Raw genomic sequence first — 20,588 nt, 5'->3', positions numbered from 1 at the left:
CTAAATGTTGATTAGTAAGATAAATATAATTCTTCGACTGTATAACCAACTGCCCTGTCAACGGCATTTGATTATTTTCATCTTCCGGGTGGTCAATTCAATGCTATGAATGAAGCACATCTAGTGAAGCCTGAAACTTACTCAATTTCATATGTAAATACGTGCAAAGAAGATACTCCTGCAAAAACATGGCACAGATTTACAGTTTCAGCTTTTGCCGCTTGGCAAAATAAAATTTACACACCGCCCACCAGAAAAAATAGATATATATTTGTTGGCGATGCCACGTAAAAACAAATATGGCAACATCAATTAAAAACAATAAATAAAAGCCCAAAACTTTTGCCTCGCATCAGCAGAAAATGAAAACGAAACCGATGTCGAAAAAAATAGAAACAGAAACGGAACGGAACGAAAAACAAATCATCGCAGGGTACAGGCTTTTAACAATAGTTTATTGCCTTTTCTCTAAACGAGATCCCAGCCAGCGAAGCCTGTTTGTTTTGGCTGGGAAATTGCAAAACCACAAGCTGTTGCCAGAACCTGGCCCCGAAAATGAGCCGCCGGAAAAGCGGGCAGCCTCGTGAAAAGCCCGAGAACCGTGCCACAACTTTTTCGCTCAACATGAATATCAATATTTGTAAGCAACTGTGGTAATTTACGTATATATCTCTGCAGCTTTCCCTTTTCCAAACAGGCAAGGAACAACAAACTTTTTAATTTTCGTTTTCACGACCAAAAGCCCCCTGTCTTCTTTCGCGCCCATGTTGATTGCACATCACTTTCAATGCGAGTCTATTTTTCCGCCGTTTCCATTTACCACGAGCTTATGCACGGCTTAGTGACGTATTAAACAATTGAAAAGCATTTTCACAGACCGCCGCCGCCGCACAACAAAAAATCCGGCAAAATATAAAATCCGTGATGGCCGTGATGAGGATGGATGGGGGTGCGGGGAAATTGATTGCCATTTCAGGGGCAATTTTTAATGAACAGCAAATAACAATGCTGCCAAGGCTTACCCATAGAAATGTGTAACGAATGAGAAAAAGAAACTGGCACACTGGTACCATCCACAAGTTGCTAATCAAATTTGGAAAATTACATTTGTGACAAGCGGCTAATTGCTCATTTCATGCAGCGACAAAATGCATTTGTTCTATTCTATTTTGATGTGGAATGTTGACAACTGCCATAAACTTTGCATGAAAAATTGCATTTCTGTGAGCATTTTTGCATTTCACAAACATAATTGGCCATTTTCAAACGGCAATTAATAAATGCAAGTATTTCCATATAATATATATAACCATATAATGTAATTCCGTAACTTAGTCCAGGTCGATTTTCAATTAAGCTTTTCAAATACCGCTTGCCACGCTGCAATCTGTTTTCCAGCTTAGTAATTCCTTAAATCAGATCTAATGCTTTTACGACTCGATTCCCCTGACATCCTGGCCTCTGTTTTAGTCCCGTCAACAATCCGCACCTACGTCAAATATTTTTCCAACCAGCTTAACCATTCAGACACAGGACGCCCGGCTGACGAAAACGTTTTTGATGTCCGCCACGCCAAATGTGGCAAATGTGGCAAATGCCTGGCCAACATTCCGCATACATAGAATGCCCCAAATGCACTCGACAAAACACACTCCCCACGCACACATTTACACACTCTGTATTTATGCACTCACACAAACAGGCTGGTAAATATTTGCCAAGCGAATTCGCTTCTGGTTTTTGGGGAATTTTGAGTCAAATTTATTTGCTGCCATTTGTAGCGATTTCGGTGGCACTCAAGAACTCAACAATTTGTTTCTAAACTACATTATGCGTTTTGCAATCTTGGGGCGGTAAAAGTTTGCCACTTTGCATAAACTCTAAGTTTCAGAAAATATACAGAATTTGACTTCGCTCCGAATGTTCAAGGCTTGTGTATGAATAACGATTCTGTGTCTTGTGAGATCAAATGCGAAATGCATATTTGCTGAGTTTGTTTAAAAGATACATTTTTAAATTTTTCTTATCAGTTGTACTGCTTTGAAAGAGTTATATCAAAAGCTTATTTTGAAAAGATTAACTTGTACATACAATTTTTATATTGTTTGTGGAAGATTTTTAACTAACAAGCTCCAAGTGACTGTGTGGGATCACAACCACTGTATTGAATATTTTTCAGTTTACGGGTATGAAAATGAGCTGGTTGAATGTTAATCTGGTATCGCTCACCTGAATTGGGTCCATTGCTGTTGGGTCGAGCCGAGGGGGCTCCATCCCGGGCCTCCACTTCGAGGGCATAGGCGCCCTTCTTCTCCCTGTCGAACACGGTCTTGGTGAAGATCTCCCCGCTTTGCAGGTTGATTTCGAAGAACTCCTTGCCCTCGTTTCGCGGGGAATCCACGATGTAGTAGTAGACCTGAAAGCGCGTAGAGCACACGGAAAAACTGGTTTATTTCTGCTCGATACTCTGGCTAATTAAAGCATTTGATTTGGATTTGATGCAAACACGCATAACATCAAAAGGGGGAAAATTAAGAATTTAGTCCAAAATTGGGGGAGAATTGAATTACCGCTCGGACTTTAAAGAGAAACGATGATAATAATCAAATCCAGAGACCGTTTTGGGGGAAAAGCGGACTATGAATGAAAACGCTAATTAGTGCGGACATTTCGCGCGTACATGCAAATTACTTGGCTTGAGGACACAAATTGTGGCTGGCTGGAGACTAAAATAAAAAACAAAGAATGGCCAGCGCCAAAGTGCCATATTATTATAATCGCAAAAGGGGCTTGAGGGGTCTGTCTGAAAGACCCGACCCATCTCCACCACCCTTTCATCACAAAAGGAAATCACCCTGCGGTTGTCCGCGTTCCGCGTTCTGTGTCCTGCGTTCTGCATTTTGCATTAGTTTTTTCAAAACGCCCTCCTTAGTCCTGGACTTTCAGCAAGGGCTTAGCACACACTTGGAAGGCGTGCGAAAATGTTAACTCTTTGACATTTATTAGCCAGTTGCCAGCTGCCAGCTGATGGCCAAATGGACGAAGGACGTGGTCAGCGGGAAGAAAAAACAATTACAAAGGCGTAAAAGGGTCCGCAACAGCGGGGTGGGCCAATTAAGGGGGTGCTAAGGAACTCTAGGAGGGTCAGAAAGTGAGTGAGACTTGAAGATGGCGCTGAAAATTGTAATTTAAAGGGATTTGTGAGGGCTTTGTTGGGGGAATTTCACGATAAAGGCGCTTGAGAGGGTGCTGATGCTGTGGCATTAGGGAATTATAAATTATAAACCGAAGTGCTTGTATTTCAAGGTTTTAGCTAAATGCAGCATTTTGCATTTCGGAGCAATATATTAAATTCAAATTAAAGCGTTTAAAAGTCTATGTTTGGTATGGAACCTCTCTTTAGTTTAAGCCCGCCTAATGTAAAATGGTATTACATTCACACGACTTGTGCTTTATTGGGTTTCAGTACAACCAATCTTGGATTAAAACAATCTTCTGTTAAAGCGGACTCCACAATCGTATCTCAATCACTTTTCCACTTTTAATCTGGATTTTTCCGCCAGGCATTTTGTTCCCTTTTTCTCGCTCCCTTTAATTTGCCATCGCAATCGCCGGGCATTTCCGCCGATTTGACCCGGTTTCCCTTCACTTCGCCCACCTGAAATGGTGAAATGGTGAAATGGTTCTGCTGCTCACCTGATTATTTGGGAATGTGCCGTCCTTGTCGATGGCGTTCACTTGTGTCACTTTGGTGCCAATCGGCTCGCCCTCGAGCACCGTTTCCTGTTCGCGTTCGGTGAATAAAGGTATTTCATCATTAACATCCTCGAGCATTATGTAAACGGTCGCTTCCGAAGCCAATTGCTGGGCCCCGTTGTTCTGTAAGAGAGAAGTGGGCGGGTGAGAGGTGGGAAAAGTCAATTTAAAAAGGGTGTGCATTTGATTTTTCATAACTTTTTCCCCGATCTTTTGAGTGTTTGCTTTTTAATTAAGCAATAAAGTCAGCATGATGAGTTTCGCTGGCCGCTTTACTTCTGCTAAAATATTTGTATTTTAATTTCCCATTTTTCCCGGCTGATTAAAAATTGTTAACATTCTTTAGCGTTGTGGGGGAAAAAGTGTCTCCCACATTTTATTTTATTTGCGTTGATGGGTATCTGTGGCAAGTGTCGGTTTCACCCTTTGCCAGTTGATTGATTACGCACTTGCCATCAATCAATAGAATAGAATAGAATTCTAACTGGCAACTTGTCATTTATTAGTTGGTTTATGGACAGATTGCCGATTGCCCATTGGCCCGGCTAACATTCCTGCTTATGACGTCTATTTGCGCAATATTTGCCATTCAGATGCCGGCATTACGTTATTAATCAATGCATGTGAAATCGATATACATAAATACATATTGGCAAACATATGTTTACACTAATGTGGACAGCACCAGGATCCTGATTCAGTGGAGTGCCGATATGAATTATTTAGTTTGCGTTTATTCCATTTTCTTGGGTAAACACGAGCAGTAATTAGACTTGTTATTGACCGAGATTGGGTTTCGGCTGCAGAACTTTGACAGGTTATCGGCAAAGCTGTAAGCCCACACACTCTACTTTGGGCCTAATAAATTATTTACTGCTTAATATAGTTCAAATGTTTAATAAAAAGTTTATGGCAATTTTAAATGATTAAAGAATTTGAGCACCAACCGCAGGTTAAACAAAAAGTATATTTGACATATTTCCCAACCGCAATACCAAAAATAGCAACAAAAAAACGTGAATTAAAAATTAATACGAATGTATTGTCAAACTAATATGCGGAAATATGTGCATTCACGGCTTCCCCGAAACCGCAAACTATTTTCAAAATTCATTTAGGAATTCGTTCTCCTGCCCATCGAGACCATTAGCTTTTAGTGGGTCATTTGCAGGACATGAAGCCCTGTGATATTTAATTACCTGCACATCGGGTGCAAAATGCTGCAAATGCCCTTTGCAATTGCGTTTTTATAACATTTCATTAGGCTGCGGCTATCAGTATTCCCATTAATATTTCAGCAGGCGGTTTGTTTAGTCTGGCACCCAGTTTGCCCTGCGCTGAATGGCCAAACTAATGAGGAAATGCTGAGACTTGACATTGATTGGGAATGCACTTGATTACCGTTGAGCCGCGAGCTGTCATTCAGTCAGTCAGCTCGTCGGACCGCCAACTTGCCACCCCGTCACTCAATCAGTTCAGTTAGTTTCTAATGAATTCGAAACGAACCGGAGCTCGCATTTGCATTTTCCGGCAAGGAAATTCGCGCAAGTAATTAAAACTTTTCAAATCAAATAATTACAAACGTATTCGGAAGTCATTCGCAAATACAAAAGTCAAATACATGTCTAATTGGGCCTAAGAACGACTCCAAAACTTTCGACTGCCGCCTGAAAATTGTGCAAACATTTGCTAACTTTAAATTGAATTTCCCTGGGATTTCTTTGCCATTTTTGTATGTGGACCAACTTACCTCAACACGTATGGTTAAATTGTACTCCTTGATGCTCTCGTAGTCCAGCGGATGATTTACTTTTATGTCAGCCCAAGTGTCGCCGTTGTCCGGTCTTTGTTGCAAGTAGAACGTGTGAAACTTGTTGGTTTGGGCCGTTGACCCGGGCATCAGTCGATAAAAAACTGTGGGATTGCCTTCAATACCCGAACTGCAGACGTTGAGGCCAGAGATCAAGGGTAAAGTGGGTGTTGCATTAGTGAAAGGCATTGACAGTATCGTAAGTACTTTGTTAGATACTTGCTACATGAAATTATGTTTATGCTACAAATTAAATCGTTAAATATATATTAAGTTTGTCAAAAATCAATTGGTTAAATGTTGAAAGGAGCAAGAGAAGGGCTTGTGATAGCCTCCATTCTCTTGCTCCTAAAAATACATTCATACATTCACACACTCAAAAATATCTCCGTTTGAGGCACATGCGACATTGCAAAATACAAAAAGATGACGCACGAATGGAATTTTGCTCTTAACTATGTGCAGTAAAAATGTTGCGTTGTGTGCTTTAAAAAATCGTACACAACAAAATTCCTTGAAGCGTCTTTTGTGCGGTTGATACTCGTAAGGTGAAAACCGAAAAAAACGAACCGAATATTAAGCAAATGGCCTCAAAAAGTCTAATTGCCATTTGACTGTTTTGGGAATGGGTTCGGCACTTGATAATGAAAATCAAATTAGGCGCAAAAAAGAGCAAAGTATATACGTACTGTATATACGAGTATGCAGAAAAAAAATATACTTTATTTGAGCATGGACAACATTTGCAGCTGACAGGGAAAAGCCTTAAGAACGGGTCTTAAGAATAAATGAAAACTGTCAGGACTGCGCAAAATGTTGCCAAGGACAAAAACGACACAAAAATTATTGTTGCGAACAAAAAAATTCATGGCGGAATGGATGGTGGGAAAATGGTTGGGAAGTTTGTGGATTGCATGAAATTTTCTTGGAGGTTTCGTTTTGTTTTGTAGTTGTTCTGTGATTGGATGGTGTGAATCGATTTTAATTTTATTGATTGTGTTGGTAAACCCAAAATAAAGTGTTTCAAAATGATGCACTTCTTTGCTTCTGTACACTGCTTACTATATAGACATAAAGTAAATGTTGTAGGCTGTTTGCAGTTTGCTTAGAGCCTAAACTAGTTGCTATTGGCTTAAAGGAAATACTCGTACACAAAATAATAGGATTATAATCAACATTTCTATCTAAGAAATCTCTATAGATATATGTATATATATGTGTCTTATGCCCTCGACCTTGTTGCTTTTGTTTCTTGAGCCCTTAAGGACTCGCGGCGCCCCAAGAGCAAACACAATTATGATGATATACGCGCACACTGGGGAGTCCTTCACCCCGCCCCCTCCCCAAAACACTTAAACCCTCTCCTAATGGTGCCCAATGTATATATACATACTCGTATACTCGTATTGTTAACAAATTTCTGTGCTGGGACATGACCAGATAATTGCGAAGAAGAGAACTCAGGATGAGAATGCTTTTTATTCGAAATTTAAACACATAAAGAACAGAGGCGAGAACAGAAGACAGAAAACAGAATACGGAAAACAGAAAGCAGAACCCAAGCACGTTTAATAGATTGTAATTTCCTTAATATTGCGCTGCGAACAGAAAGGAGGTGTACTTAAGGGCACTAAACTAACGCTAAGCAGCAGATACAGATTCAGAATCAGGCTGTGCAGAATCAGGTGTGTGCAGGTGCGTATGTGCAGTGTTTTCACTTTACTGTACTGTACTCTATTTACGTTTGTTTTTATTTTCAACGTGTCCTTTCGGCTTAAGTGCATTTGCTTTCAGTGCGGCAAGATAGCTAGATAGCTGGATAGAGGAAAAGTGCAGGGTAAAAAACGGGATTGGATAATATAAAAACTGAACTGACTCGTCGGACTGACGCATAATTAAAATGCCAGCGCCATGTGGCTGGTTTGCCACGAAGATAAAACGGTGCCCGCGGAGATGCAAAGCAGAAAAGTAGTGGCGCGGGGGTCAAAAGTCATTAAAGTCCGCTGCTTGAAGTTTTTTAATTGCAATTATAAAAAACAAAACTTTGTTTAAAATAAACTTTCAATTTTTTCACCACCGCCTCTTACTCTTACTGTTCAGCAGGCGAGGCGACTTGTATATTTTATTTTTTGCCCCTGGCGTCCACTAAGTGGCAGGTAATTGAAACTGACCCAGCTCATCATGCGGCAAAGGTTGGCGACAAAGCCGACTTGTGTGCCATTCGAAGTTTATGCAGCACTTTCCTCTGGTCAAGAAGAAAAAGGCATCATTTTTTCACAGACCAAAGGATTAAAAGTTTCAAATGCAGAGCTTGATTTTTTAGGTATAGGTTTCGCACTAATTTCGTTTTTAAAGCCCATTGGAAAATTGTTATACTATTTATTATTTACAAAATCGAATATTGCCGTTTGATTGAATATTCAAATAAATATCTATCTTTCTGAAAAGTATCCCAAAATATTGTAGGTGCAGTGGTTTATATTAGAGACAGCATTTTTAACTTTTAAGTGGCTTAAATATGCTTAATTTTAACTGGAATTCTCTGGGTAATAATTCAAATTAGTTGTCTCTTGAATAATTGTTTATATATAATTAAAAGAATAAATGTGCTTTTTAATATACATGTGTGACTTGTGCAGTTTTGGCATATATTGGGTGTATATTTCACTGGTGCAGTTTGAGTGCTTCATATAAATGATGGGGTTCTATGGGAAGAGATGATATTGGGGAGGGAAACTAGTTGGGGCACATAAAATTACTATAGATTGAAGAAGGCGTTAATGAGTTTAGTTACTCAGAAACACTTCCTTGGGGGCAATTCAACAGCTAATAAACATCTATGGCAAACATTCAGAACACACAGAAATTATTGCAAGACATGACACCAATAACCAATAATATATGACAAAAAAAACCATCTAGAATCATGTTAAAAAAATATGCAGTTCTTAAAAACGAACTAAGCAAAATGGGATGTAATTTGATTTGATTTTTAAGATAAACTTTCTTGCACGAAAAATGAACAGACCTGGCTTTGATCGAGACGACTTTGCCGCCAACGGGCATATTTTCCTTGACATAAATGGGCCCATAGACAGTATGATCCCAGACGGGCGGATTGTTTGCACGATCGACCACATCGATTTGTACTTCGACAGTACGCGATAATGGCGGATAGCCCTTGTCTTGGGCCATGGCCTCTAACTTGTATGTCTCGCGCTGTATTTTGTATACATTTCACGATCAATAGTTTCAAAAATCGTTTGGGTTTATTATCAAAATCAAGCAAGGCGATGCAAAAATGACAGACGCGTCGATATTGGTTGGTAAATACGACATTGGTTCAGGAAAAAGGCAAAAAACAAAACGATATAATATAATATAGTTGGAACCTTTCATATAAAGAAGTTCTAAAAAATATGTTGTTATAATAGTAGACTCTTGGTTAAAAATCAAAAATAATTTGTAAACCAACACCGCAAGTAAATAAGTTGTAAATCAATAGAAAAACGGGGAAAGGAAAACATTTTAAGTTTACGGCCTTAATAAAAAGTATTTCAAATGCAGTGCAAAATATTTATTATAGTCTCGACCCTAGCCTTCAAAAAGAAATGTTTTATTATTAAAATGAATACTTGTAGCTTTCAAATGAAAATGTCAACTAAATATTACATATAAGAAACTAATAGTGGGTTTTGTGCATTTAATAAGTATAATTTTCATAGCACACTTTACACAGTTTGCTGCGGTTATTATTCTTTATTCTTTTCGATTTCGACTATTGCTTTTTAACATTTTTGAACACTTTGTGTAGTTACCTTTCTCCACTAGCTTAAAACTAAACTGCAACCTCGTTTTGCTTATAAGATATGGCGCATGTTTAAGCAGCGTATTTTTCAAATGAAAACCAACACCAAAAATTTCATAACGATTCTCACAATTCCAGGCATTAGTTCATGTAGGGGTTTTCAGTCTTTTTAGGGGAATCACAGATCCAATGGGTGATGTGTTTTGATTAGTAAAGAGAAAGAAATGGGACTCGACAAAATCCAAAAAGATTTTGAGGGGCAACCGTACTTAAAAAACAGATTGCTCGCATCAAAATCATGTACAGACCAGCAACAAAAGATTGAAGGATTTTGAATTTTTCCACTTCCATTTTCGATTCGGTTTTACAGATTGGTCAGGACTTTTGGTTGCTGTATTCGGAAAGAGCTTTTACGATATGCCAAAAAAAGGATTCGCATTCCAAAGCTCACGTGACAGTGATAGACCGTATGTTCAAGATACTCGATACTTGAAAGCTTAATGCTAGGTTAGCCGATTGTTATTCCGCTGGCTCAAAAAAATGTTAGCTAGACTATGTTAAAGGAGACCGACAGCTGTTAGACTCGCAAGTTAGGTTTACGTTTAGTTTTGGTTTTAGTTTTAGTTTCAGATTCAGTTTTAGTGTTAGGTTGTGAGTTCTCATTGGTTATACAAACCTTGCCTTAACCGATGTTACAACCGTACCCACAGTGACATTCTCGCGTATGTGAATCGGCCCGTAAATGCTCTTATCCCAAATGGGTGGCTTATTATTCCGATCGACGACATCTAACTCGACGTCGACATCGGCTGCCGAGGCGGGAGTGCCCTTATCGGAGGCACTAACCCTCAATCGATATCGGTCACGCTGTTGAATGATTGATTGAGTGGGTGAATTTTGATTGAAGCAGTACAGAAATGTTAGGGCGAAATGTTAGCGTCAACAGCACAACGGGAGTTAACATTGCAAGGAGTAGTCGAGAACCGAACCCAAAGTGTTAGCACTGGTTACGTTTTGGTTTGTGTACTGAGTTACGTTACGATTACGTATTTGATGGCATCGTTGTTCAAACGAAGGAGTTACAGAAATCTCTTAGGTTTGAAGATTACGGTTTAACCAGAGACCAAAATAATCCTCTTATCTGAATATGTTGGTCTTTGGAAGAACTTAAATTCAAAATTGTGTATGATAAATGTGGAAAAATATTTCCCATTGAGTGGCTTCAAAACTAGAAGGATTCCTTTGACCCCTCCAACTGTTTAAATTTGATCCAATGTTCTTACAAGTATATGAAAAGTAAAACAAACGATAAAAGACAAAATATGGGAGATAAAAGAGTTTTTTTTACATTTGGGATGGGATGGGATTAGTTCATAGGTAGTAATATTGTTTCAGGGATTCGGTGGATCGGTCATATAAATGGGTGGATTCTTTTGGCGAGACTATTTTGATGGCTTTATTCTGAGTTACCCTACGATGGAATTAATCCTAATTTCAGAATTATTTACATTCAATGAAATGCAACCTGTTCTTCGAGTTAGTTTCGAATTTGTATGTTAGCGTACAGTTTTTGGGTTTTTAACTGCTTTGAGGGGTTAGCACAGTAACAGTAATTGCATTTACTTACTGGATAACAACCCTAAATTGTTGATATTTTTTGAGTACCAATATATTGGATATGTAAAGATAAATTAAAATGTAAACTATTAAAATGCCTCAATCGTATTCCCTCTCAAATGGTTAATTAACAAATAAAACGAAAATAAAAAAGTAAAGTGCATTTAAAACAAGAATATTAAAGTAAATGTTTCCTATCAATATCCTTTTTCAAATTTGGCCACATTTCTCATGGGCATGCAAAATTAAATGTTCTCCAAAAATCCATTTAAACATTGGTTTCAAAAATATAATAGCTATAGCATAAATACTTAAGCCTTCAGCAAGAGACGTTCAAAAAATGGCATAGTCTCGACAAAAAGTATTTGGTTTGTTTCGCTTTGGGATATGTTGGGAAATATTTGGGTATAAATTAAAAAGAGGCAATACAAAATTATGCTGTTTTGAAGGTACAACTAAATTCAAAATATGTAACGGATAGAACCATTAAAACAGGTTCCAACGATGCTCAAAAATATTCGTGATCGTTTTTGGGTATGCGTTCTACAATGTTATAATATTTATTATTTACATTTTTCTTAAGCCTATAAACCTGTCACCAAAAAGAGCTGAACTGTTATAAGCCTTTCCATATCAACTTCTGATGGGTTTTTTCTTGTTTTGTGTTAGTTTTGATTTGTTTCAAAAAATGTTAAAAATCAATTTGCTCTTCGGCATTTTCTGCACTTGTTAAGCTTTAGTTTTTCGCCAATTTTACGCACTATAAACTAAACAAAACAATTGGAATCAACTAAAAATATTCGTTTCTTAGATATGGCAAAAAGCTTTCATCGTTGCACCTCAGGCTCTATGGCAGTCTTGTAAAATATTGAAATACAAATGAAAAGAAAGGTGCAGTTTTAAAGGAAATCAAAAGCAAGAAGATAAGGTATACAGATATAGGTACAAGCCGCTGGAGCTGACTGAACTTTGTAGATGCTAAGCATCTGTCATTGAATAAGTTAGTAAAACAAAAGGTTTCTTTTTTGAAAATTAAAACTTTAAAGTAAAATAATAAGACTTGGTTAGTAGGGATATGGCAAACTCATAACTGGGGTAATCGATTCTTTAGTTTTGAGGCTAAATGAAAAGCAAACACTTACGTCAAGCGGCTTCTTGAGCACAATCCAACCGGACTCAGCCTGAATCTCAAAGTATTCCAGGTCGTTGGGATTGAAGGGGGCAGTCAGGCTGTATACTATAGCTCCATTATTATCGGCATCTTCATCGGAGGCAGAGACGCGGAGGATGTTCGTGCCAATGCTGGCATCCTGCTTTACGTTCTCCACGTATTTCTGATAAAAGAGTGTATATGTAATTAAGTTTGTGGATTGATCATTCTTATATGACTCACCTGTCGATCGAACAGTGGGGGATTGTCGTTGACATCAGTGATTTCCACGGTGAAGGAGCAGACGCCCTCCAGACTGGGATCGCCCTGATCGGTGGCCTTGACTGTGACGGATACAAACTTGCCGTCATCTCCCTCGCGATCGAACACCTTATTGGTGGACACCTCGCCGGTCTCCTCGTCCACCGTGAACTTTGTACCCTTCTGGTTTGGCTGCTGAACTATCGAGTATTTCACCTGTCGAAGAACATGCAAAATGGTTTAGTGATTGACACAAATTGCTATTAGAGCTGCTGAGGCACTCGACCTCCACACACGACATGCACTAAGCAGTGCATTGAACTTGGCGGGCACGGGCACGAAAAGAAAATTATGGCCAAATCTCGTCATGAAATCACCCTATCGTGGCCACACACATGCAGGTAATTCAATTAGGTGTGGGTAATCATGTTTGCGTTGGCCTCAAAACACAAATAACGTATAATTAATCAGGTTTGCCGACCGAAAGGGGAATGTAATTACGGAAAGGATAATCAAAAGAGGTATTAACGTGGGGATTGCTATTGCAAGTGTATAGTATATACATCCAAATTAGTTAATTCGAAAATGAATGGAAGTTTTCCATTGCATAATCGATATTAAAAACACTTGATATCACCCGAAGGTTATTAAAACGTTATCAAGTCAAATATTTCAATGCATTTACTATAATATTGCGTTTTGTTATTCGTGATTTCTTCATGTAACATAATATTCACGAATTTAGCCATAATTTTCCATGGAAAACATTTCGGGCATTATAATATTTACCTGTCCATTCACACCCTTGTCCTCATCGGTGGCCACAACCTTAATGACAGGACTTCCATTAGGAGCTCCTTCCTCGACCTTCGGATAATAGGTGCTGCAGTCCTTGAACACTGGCTTATTATCATTGACGTCGGTGATGAATACCACGACCACGGCAGTTGAGGTGTGGATAGTTTGGTCTCCATTCACGCAACAAGATCCATCGTCCATGGCGGTGACGTTCAGCTCGTACTTGTCCTTGTCCAGCGATATGGCCTTGTTGTGCAGTCGGATCACACCGGTTATGTCCTCGATGACAAACTGACCGGATGAAGTGCCGCCGCCCACGAATCCGAACCGCACGTTATCACCGTCCTTGTCGGAGGCCACCACAGTGGTGACTAAGGTGTTGGGTCCCGCATTCTCATCCACATTGGGGGTATACACTTGCTGGGAGAACTTGGGCTCCTCGTCGTTCTTGTTCTTGGTGTAAACTCGAACTGTGGCCACTCCAGACTTGGGTGGCTCTCCTTTGTCCTTGGCAGTGACTATGAACTCGTAATAGGCATTGTTGTTATCCGCATCCAGTTGCTTGTTGTTCACGATGATTCCGTTGGAATCCACGGCGAAGTGATCGTCGGATACTAAATATTCGATTTCGGCATTCGACCCGGAGTCGGAGTCCATGGCCTTCACGCGGAGTATGCTTGTTCCCAGCGGAATGTCCTCGTCCACATTGTGAGCCTGGTAGTCCGGCAGCTCGAACTTCGGCGCATTATCGTTCACATCCGTAACACGAATGGTGAGCTGAAAAACATGTATGTTAGTTTTGGTTATCATTACTTAAAGACATTGCCATTGAATCTTATTCTTATTATTTTATCCCTTAACAGGATAAATGTATTATAAGGCTTTTATTTTCCATCTGCGACTTAACCCCTTGAAAAGGGTATGCCATTCACTCACATCGACCGAAGTGGAAAATCCTCCGGAGTCCTCGGTGGCTGTCACTATCAGCGAGTACACGTGCGGCTGTCGCAGATCCTCGAAGTCCAACTCCTTGGCCAACTTGACAATGCCCGACGTGGGTCCGATGTTGAAGGTGCCGGCTCCCTGGCCCTGGGCCTTCAAAGTATAGCGGATTTCGCGGTCTGCGAACGACTTGGCCTTAATCGAAATGATGCTGGAAGGATACGGATACGGATACGAAAAGTTAGCGAAGGGAAATTTAAAATTTGCTTGCATATTTTATGTCCATCCACAGACCACTCCAAGCTCTGTATGTGTGTGCTTGTGACTCGCTCCACTGCCTTTTGACAGTTGTTTTCCCATCGGAATTTCAATGAGCACGAGCCCACGCCCACATGCACAGATCAGGTCCTGCACACACACACACACACATGGCCGCCGTCTAGTTCACATTGTTATGCATAACTTTTATTGGCAGCACCACGAAATTTGCATGCACTGGCGAAAATTCCAGCAAACCCTCTCTTTCTGGGCTACTTAAAGTGAATGTGTTTTCGGAAACCCATTAAAGTTGACTAATATATGAAACAATATGTAACAGCATTCTTCTAAATGGTTAAAATTATCATGATTTTTCATAGTGTTCCCATTAGCATTTTGTGGGTACTGCCGTATTTTCTCCCCCACTTTGTTTTGACTTACTCTGAGTCCTTTTTCTGGTTCTCTGGGATCTCGGCTTCATAGCTGGGCATGTAGAACTGGGGGGCTCGTTTGCCGCCCACGATGGAAAGTCGCTCCTCGGGAGTGCTCTGGAACCGGCGATCATCGACCTTTCCATTCTGATCCTCGGCCTTCACGTACAGCACGTACTCCATGTCCAGCTGGAAGAGATCCGTGCCCCTTGTCCTCACAACTCCGGAACGCTCGTCCACCTCAAAGCGACCGCCAGTCCGATCGCGAACGATGAAGTAGTGGATGTTGTGATCCGTATCGGGATCTCGGGCCTGAAGCGTGAACACTGGAGTGTTGGGTGGTGCATTCAGCTGAACCACCGCCTGCATGGGCAGTGGGCGGTTGATGAAGTAGGGGGGCTCGTCGTTCACATCCTTCACCAGGATTATCACACGCTGGTTGTCCGTGTACTTGATGCCAGCTGAAACACACACAGAAAATTTGCGGAAGGGAAGCATGAGAAATTTTTGTGTTCTCTGTTGGTTTGTGTTTGTGTTTTGGCTTTTTCGGGCGGTTTGCCGAAACTTTTGCCTTTTGTTATTACAACTAATGGATAGTAAGTGAGGGGGAGCTCCCTTTTGCAATTTAAGACTCTCGGGTTTCCGTTGAGCCATTGAAATGCAATCAGCCGGAAAAGCAGTCTCAAGGCAAGGCCAAGCCTGGCAAACACGGGGTTTGCTTTAAAGGCGCACTAAAGTGTTGAAATGATTATCAAGTTATTATTATTAAATAATGGTAAATAAATGATTATTACATTTAGGAAACATGTAAGATGTTGAAACTCGTATTTTACCTAATTGACAAAGTTAGTCTATTGGTTGGGTAATTTATTTTCCAACAATTATACCAAGTTATACCTCGCTTAGCAAACTTTCGCATCTAACAAGTTACCTATTTAAATTCCTTCTGCTAACGAAATGCCTCAACTCTTAATTCCCACTAAACATGCACACAACAAAATGGTTAAAGCTGGAAGAAATCAATAAAAGGCCAAGAAAGGACGCAAAGGAGGCAAAGAAGTAATGCAGGGACGCAATTTTTTTATTCCACTACCTTTGCAAAAATGTCTGCACCGGAAAATTCCAATCATGTTGTTGGGCTCCTCCCTGTTTTTCCTTTTTTTCGTTGGGACAAACAAGAAGCGGCAAACGAGGGGAACCCCAAGCAGACGGACGCTTATTAGAGGCGTGTGTTTTTTTGCGGAATTGGGGGGAAATGTGGGTGGTGGAAGGTCGGCTGAAGTAGCGGGCAAATAAAGCAGACGATTTGCTGCCCCTCAAACAACACGAGGAAATTCAAGCGATACATAAAAAGTGGCAGCGAGAAAAATACAAAGGAATACGAGTAGAAGTGAATACGAAAAAGAAGTGAACCAAAACGGGGGAAGCATGTGTAATTTCTCAAGAGCAGCAAAGTGAATTGTAAACAGGTAGCAGAGGCTAACCCTTAACCTGTGTAAGCAAATATTGCAATTGAAACAAAGACGCAAAGACGCAAAGACGAAAGGCGGCGAAGAGTTGGCCAAAAAAGAAAGCCATGGAAATAAACAGCGTTTCGCTCAACAGATGCACAGAAATTGCATGAAAAACTTTTACCCATCGCATAAGGAAAATTCCACGGATCCGGGTGGAAAAGCGAGAGGGCGCAGCTTGGCAAAGTTATTTTCTGATTCTTGCCAACTTTTGTTATTTTCCTGCCAGCTTGCCAGCTTGCCAGCTTGGCATTGTAACGCTTTTCTATGGCTTATTGTGCTTGCTGGTGCCAAGCAGGTAAAAAATCACAAAAAAATAATGCCATTTTCCACACACACACATATAGTCGTAACTTGAAATTTAAATAATACGAAGCGAGTTTTATTGTTATGACTGTGTGTGAGCGGTACTAATGTGCATTGGGTTCCTCCATGAGGCACGAGCAGCAGCCAACATGGCGGATTTCCGTGGCGACAATGCACACGATGGCTTGGAAAATGGTCGGTGGAAACGGGGGAAGCGGTGGAAAGCGGGAGAAAATGCCTTTTGTGGCCTGGCAATAGAATGTGAATGTGCGGCTGGACTAAAATGCGGAGAGCAAGATGGATTTTCATTATGCTCGGCGCTGCAATGAGCACGAATAAATGGGATTTGTGATTAAGTTTTCAAGGGGGAAGTGAAAAAACCGTAACTAGTTGAAGCACATTTAACCACTGTTGTTCTTGCCTTCTTTCATTAGGAGTGAGTTTGGCCAGGGTCCTATGTATTCCAGAGATTTTAAATAATCATACAATAAACTTTGTATTCAACGATATAGCTTAGTATGTGCATATATATTCAAGTTTAAAAGCTTGCAAGATTGCAAAAGGTTTCATCCCATTTTGAGTCTGAGAATCATTTTAAATATAATTGTACTACAATATACATTCTCTTGCAGCGTACTAGCATCCTCCATGTTCAAGGCATTTTTAGTGAAGTATCCTACAGTTTACACCCGGAACACGAAGTAATAACGAGCCATCATCTTTGCCACTTAGCCTGCGCACATTCGTTTCAATTTAATGAAACTCCTTGGCACTCCCCTAAAACACTTTCATCGCTTCCTCTATGTGAGTGAGTTAGAACCTATGTGTGTGTAGCCTTTCTCTTATCAAAAATGCCATAAGTATACCCGCACATATGCACATTAAGTGACTGTCACACGCGCTGCGAACTGGGGACAGATCCTTGAGGAGTCAAAACCATGCAGCTACTATAATACTCGTAATCACTGCCAGGGGATGCCGTTTCCCCACCCCAAGGAACTCCCCTCGCAGTCGCAGCCATAGCCATAGCCATAGCCATTGTCATCATAAGCTAGCCAGCCAAGAGGATGCAGTGCCAGGATCCCAAAGAGAGATGCGATTAAAGGGGGTTGGGATGCATGCAGACACAGGGGAGTAGCCAGAGGGGGGCAGCCAGAGGTTAGCACTAAATGAAACGCCCAAAAGCAGACGGCAAAGATTTTGTACCGCCTTTGTCTCCATTTCCGTTTGCATTGCACTTCAGACGCGCTTCGGTGGTACAACGAAAAGCAGGCAAAAATGGTGGAGATCATATTCTGAATAACAGGATAGCAGAATAACTAGCCTTTGCGAGGCGAATTTCTAATACCCTTGCAGACAATTAAGTAGCGAGTACTGATAAGTAAATGCTCATTTCTGAAGGCTTTTGCTTTTATTACTGTGTTGCTAAGAATAACTCATTGTATATGTCTTGGCTTTTAAAATCATTTAAAAAATCTGATTTAAACATGTATTTAATTAACACTCTACGAAGGGTATGTAAATAGGAGAGGGAAGTGCCATGAGGTTAAAGTTTCCAAGAACTGAAAACTGCTGCGGTAGCACCTACGAGTGTACTCCTCTCCTTCTGTCCCAGTCACTTCATCTCTTTCCATTTTCGTGGAGTGCAGGAACAAAACAAAAGTCCAGAAGAAAGTGCGAGACTGTCGTCGTGGATAGAACAAACAAAGCTGCTTATTGTTTCAATGGATTAAGTGGAAGGCGGCCAAAGTGAGAGAAGCTGCACTGAGCGAAAAACGGGGAGCCTGGGAAGCCCACGGAACTCTGAACGGAAAGGGATGCACAAGGCAGCTGAGCACAGCTCAGACGATTTTCAGGGGATGTGGCTCAGCCTCGGTGGTGCCATCTTCAAGTGGGTGCCAGCTTGAATCTTCCAAGTATCCCTCTTAACCAACACCCCAAGACACCACCACGTTTTCCATTGCGGAAGCAAACGAATCTGTGAGATGAGCGGAAAAAAATTGAATTTGTTAGGAAAATTGACATGTGAAACTTGTGCTACGTGCTGCATTAACGTCATTTAACTCTATGCAAATATGATTTGAGAGTTTGCGTTTCGTGGAATTACTTTTGATACGCCCTTTGGCAAATCATATACTGTTATTGTGCGATTCATGATTTGAATTATTATCAAGTATATATACGTTTTGGTCTCACTTAAAGCACATGTTTCGCAAGAAATTATGAAAACATCGAGGAGGAACAAGCCTATCAACCACTCGAAAAATGTTCTCAATTTTTCACCGCAATTTAACGGCAACTTAGCCCTTATCGCTTTGTCAAGGGACCAAGACTTTGTGACACCCTCGCAAACCCGAAAGCTGAACGATTCACACCCCACCGTGTTCGACATAATCAAGAGGGTCAAAAATGCGGTTCAGTTTGGCTCGGTTCGGGGCTCTCGGCTTGATTAAAATGCAGTCAAGTCGAAACTTTATTCTTTGGCCCAAGACTCAGGTACGCGAGTTCCAAATGAATTTCTTCATTTTGCGCTGCGGTTTGAATGGCGAAACTTGGCACGAGGGAGTCAAGAGCCGTGGATGAAAACGTGCAGGAAATACAAGTACAATGTTGAGCAGCAGCTCTTCCCCGAAATATTTTTATGGCTGTGTAATATTTCCCCTTTTGCAGGGGAAGGAGCTCCATGTTTTTTATGACCATCCCTTTGCCATGGACTTAATGAAGCTGTTAACAATGGATTCCGGGGCTTTCGGACAAGAATGTAGGAAATCCAATGCCAAATATTGAACATAAGTATTGATTGAAGCTAATTCGGATTGAAGTTTCTCTTTCCTGCTCTGCCATGATTGCACTAGAGAAAAGTAGTAGACGGTAGGATAAAATAATCGAATCTGGGAGTTTGGGCTTGTGGGGCTTTAGAACCAACCCACTGCAACTGATGGAAAAGAAGTTGAATTTGGGGAAATGATTCAAAAGGAAAACTTTCGCCAAATAATGAACTACAACGAAATGCTCTTGGTTTGTTTCTTTTTGATAAATCGTTTGAGATAAATAACCTCTTCTCTGGCAGGGGAAAAGAAAGAGGAAAGAAAATATTACGTACATCTTTACACTTTCCCTTTAGTTACAAAATCAAAGATGTATTGAATGGTAAAGTTTAAGTTTTTATTCTTATTGAAGAAACCAAAGTAAGTAACAAGCAAGACGTTCTTTAAAATCCAGTTTCTTCCGATAAGTGATTGGCAGTCATTACAAATTTGTCTCTGCGAATCGCTTGCAAACTCACAACGCAACTTCTGGCATGTGTATCCATGAGATGCAGCCTCCGCGGGGAGTCCTCAATTTGAGATGTCGTTATTGAGTTACTTAACAGCCACGCAAATGAGTTAACACCTGGACAGGTGGAGCGAAGAGAGTGCCTCTGCAGAGGAAACTTGCGAGGAATCTGAGGTGTGACAACGAGCTTGCCTGTCGTTGGTTGGAGGATGAAAACCTGGGGAGAAAACTGCCTGCTTTCGAATGCAAAGATATGCAAGAGTGCAAAAAACAAGAAAAATAAAAGAGGACGGGACGGAAAGAGGTCCGCCTGTGGCTCTTTATCTGCCGTGCCTCGTTGCAGGCAACAAATTGGCAGTTGCAGATAAAGATAATGTTATGACTTCTGTTGCCACCGAACATAAAAACCAGCACTTTATCAGGTGTCATATTTCCCGCGCTGCTTCTGATAAATAAACTTGGCATTTCAAATGCAGTGTCCAATGTTGCCGCATAAACGCGGCGAAACACCATTTGACTAGCTTAGGCGAAGACACATGGCCCCTCTGCGCTTTTCGCCATCCATCGCAGACACTTTAATTACCAATTTCAGCGAATAAGAAGAATGTGCAAAAAATATTACAACATTAATAAATTAATTTGCACGCACTGGCAAAGGAGGCGA

General features: G+C 40.6%; 1 protein-coding gene across 1 annotated transcript in view; it reads right to left on the bottom strand.

Annotated features, from left to right (window-relative positions):
* The window catches only part of LOC122613404 (neural-cadherin), an 87,754-nt gene that overhangs the window by 54,383 nt on the left and 12,783 nt on the right, over window positions 1-20,588 (bottom strand). The window contains 9 exon segments of the mRNA XM_043787564.1: window positions 2,230-2,416; window positions 3,697-3,879; window positions 5,507-5,696; window positions 10,051-10,241; window positions 12,134-12,325; window positions 12,385-12,618; window positions 13,192-13,977; window positions 14,137-14,353; window positions 14,842-15,292. Coding sequence (XP_043643499.1) covers window positions 2,230-2,416; window positions 3,697-3,879; window positions 5,507-5,696; window positions 10,051-10,241; window positions 12,134-12,325; window positions 12,385-12,618; window positions 13,192-13,977; window positions 14,137-14,353; window positions 14,842-15,292 — 2,631 coding nt within the window.

Source organism: Drosophila teissieri, chromosome 2R, assembly GCF_016746235.2.
Source record: "Drosophila teissieri strain GT53w chromosome 2R, Prin_Dtei_1.1, whole genome shotgun sequence".
NCBI lineage: Eukaryota > Metazoa > Arthropoda > Insecta > Diptera > Drosophilidae > Drosophila > Drosophila teissieri.
Note: the sequence above shows the minus strand (reverse complement) of the source record. Positions and strands in the feature narration are given on the sequence as shown.